We start from the raw sequence: 3,045 nt of genomic DNA on the forward strand, positions 1-3,045 counted from the left end.
AGAGAGAGAGAGAGAGAGAGAGAGAGAGATGCACGCAGTGATACAGAGACACTGAGTGCGCACTGGCTGAAAGTGCAGCAGGAAGTCCGGGATTTTCCCCTTTTCTCTCCCCGTCTCTCTCTCTAGTTTTGGGATAAAAACATGAAATTCAAGGCATTAAAGACAAACTGACTGACTTTACCACAAACGCACATGCAGGAAGTTCGCTTTTGGACAGTTTGGGATAGTCTGCACCTGCCGACCTGCCCGTGTTTCCAGACAAATACTCTTCTATTTATTGTATTAACTTGCAACAGCTCAAGCCGTCGGGTTTTTCGTACGGTATGGCTGGCTGTTTTTGTCGTCTGGTCGCTTGCGTCCACATGGAGGGGTTCGGGATGGCTGACAAATAATTAAATAAGAACTCGTGTGGATCCGAGTCACCTTCCGAGTGTGGATACCGCGGGGAGATTTCAGTTGCCTCTTACATGAAACCTCCTTACCTCTTCATCTTGGGGATCTATTTAGGAGTCTGTGCAGCGTTTTAGTTCAGAGCGCATTTGTGTCTGACTCAACGATGTGCTCCGGTGGGAAATACTTTGTGTTTTTGTTCTTGTTTAGAAGTATCCTGTCGGACCCGGGAACCACAAACCAAGGTGAGTACAAAGAGCGTCGAACCACAGACTTGGAGCAAGCGTGCATGCACCAATTTAAATATTTGAACCATTTTAAAGCATTTTTTTTTTTTGCCCAAACAGAACGGATCCTCTGCTCACACACGCACGTTCACCCGCAAAACCCAAAGTAACTTGATGTTTTGCAATGCTTTCTTAAAACTGTCTGCAACCAGAACATTTGTCTCACTTGTTAAATACTTTCAACACACTAAGCATATTTGACATACCTTCACTGGTCTTTGGTGCCATGAAGAGTAGTGGTGTAATCTTTTCACAGGTGATTCTATTTTGTACATTAGATAATAAAATGACACCTGACTGACTAATGTGTTTTTCTTCAGGTGTTTTTCTATATCCCTCCAATGTCAATTTGTTGGTTGAACCAAACTGAGTAAGTCCCTTAGTTTTAGCTTTAAATGTCAGACAACAACAACAACAACAACAGAAAACACATTGAAACATGCATGTACAGCTTAACAATCTAAATGGACCTTTCTGAGCTGAACCAATATGCCAGCTTTGGTTTAAGTAGACTCATCTGCCCTAACCACTGATAGCTTACACAACACCGCTTTGAAGGACTGAACATGGCAGTAATGATAATGTCTCTTAAAATATATCAGTCTGGCTCTGAATGTATCAAAAACACATGTATTCATGCAGAGCTTCCTAATGTTGGCTAAACCAAAAGATGTCAGTCTTGGTTTCAGTAAATTGAACTGTTGTCCTGATCACTGATACTGTGTTGGCTACAACACACATCTCTGAAAGACTTAACATGGCAGTATTAATACTGTACAGTTACTCTGTCTCAAAATAGATTCATTTGACTCTGGATTTTACAAATACTGCACATCTAAAGATGTACAGCCTAGACATGAACATTAACTAAAATATGTCAGTCGCTTGTTTTTAGCAAGAGCTCAGTTGATCTCTACTCCAACTCATTGATAATATATAGATTACAACACACATTTTAGCCAGTGATTATCATGTGGTAGTTACTTTTCTCTCAAAATATATCAATCTTATTTTGAATGTGTCAAAAAACAACAACACATTTATACATTTTTCAGCCTCCAAATGTCTTGCCTTAACCAAGATGGCAGTCTTGGTTCTAGATCTAATCTAATCTAATCATTGATACCGTATGTCATACGACACAAATCTTTAAAACACTGAACATATCGATGTTCTCTTGCAAGTTTTTCAAGCCATTCGATCTGAAAATATATTAACTTTGCTGTATTTTATACAAAAAAAAAACACGTGTGTGTGAATTACGTGGCCTTTTTCAGTGGCTATATCTGCAGTCCTACCGATACTGTGAAATTTAGAGCACATATTAAAAGTCTAAACATGTCAGTGGAACTCATGTTTCAGAAAGTTTTCAACCGAATCAAACCTCATCTTAAAAATGTAATCAATTGCTTTGGATTCCAATGAACACACAATGAGAAACACAGTTACAGCATCAAAAAGCAAAATAAATCATACCTATAGGTTCTGTTAGCTGTTACAGACTCTGAGCTAAATCAGCCAAATTATGGATGAGGCTCTGACATTATACTTCACCTGCAAAGTCTGAATGCACAGAAACATTGCTATAGGCACCACAGACTGTAAATGTCAGCCTCTGGCATACTCTGCCAGCTATACTGATGCTTATGAGTTGCCTATTTCTGCCGCTCTGTCTTCTATGGGTCCATACATTCTTGGATGAAAATATAACAGATTTTGGCACTCAAAGACACTTGTGTGATACTGACTTTATTATGTTATGTACCTATTATGTTGGGCAAGTGTTGACATTAAATGTACAGAAATATATGATTTCCCACAAAAAAAAAAGATTTCTGTCACATGGGCAGTGTGCAGTTGCATGTATATGAGAAACAGGACATAATCATTTAATTTCCCCTCAGCCGTACTCATATCATACATTATCATAATGGAATCTGTTCTTGACATCTTCCACTTTGCATATTTGCAGAGGTCAGTTTAATATTCCTTCCTAAATGTTTAATGTTTAGGATACACATTTTCAAAGACAACAGGAGCCCTTTCACTAGCCAAATGTCAAAGTCTCCTTCACTTAATTTTTCTGTGACTTGTGCCTGTGTGTGTTTGGTGTGAGTGTGCATGCGTGTGTGTGTGTGTGTGTGTGTGTGTGCATGCGTGTGTGTGTGTGTGTGTGTGTGTGTGTGTGCTCAGTTTTCCCAACAGGATGCCTCTCTGCCTGTGGTGGTGACAGGCTTGAAGGGGAGGGGATGCACACAGGGGAAACTTTAAAAAAACGGCAACGTGAGGAGTTTAAAATATAGTGAAATCCAAACGTATACGTGTGTGTGTGTGTGTGTGTGTGTGTGTGTGTGTGTGTGTGTGTGTG

General features: G+C 39.6%; 1 protein-coding gene across 3 annotated transcripts in view; it reads left to right on the forward strand.

Moving 5' to 3' along the window:
• The first annotated feature begins 55 nt into the window (after nucleotides 1-55).
• Nucleotides 56-3,045, forward strand: part of epha6 (eph receptor A6) — a 50,237-nt gene continuing 47,247 nt past the window's right edge. For all 3 annotated transcript variants that reach the window (XM_031846104.1, XM_031846102.1, XM_031846103.1), the window contains exon 1: nucleotides 56-635. In XM_031846104.1, coding sequence (XP_031701964.1) covers nucleotides 557-635 — 79 coding nt within the window. In that variant the 5' untranslated portion in view covers nucleotides 56-556. The remainder of the gene's footprint in view (nucleotides 636-3,045) is intronic.

The sequence above is a fragment of the Anarrhichthys ocellatus genome, unplaced genomic scaffold, assembly GCF_004355925.1.
Source record: "Anarrhichthys ocellatus isolate YVR2014 unplaced genomic scaffold, GSC_Weel_1.0 scaffold6, whole genome shotgun sequence".
Taxonomy (NCBI): domain Eukaryota; kingdom Metazoa; phylum Chordata; class Actinopteri; order Perciformes; family Anarhichadidae; genus Anarrhichthys; species Anarrhichthys ocellatus.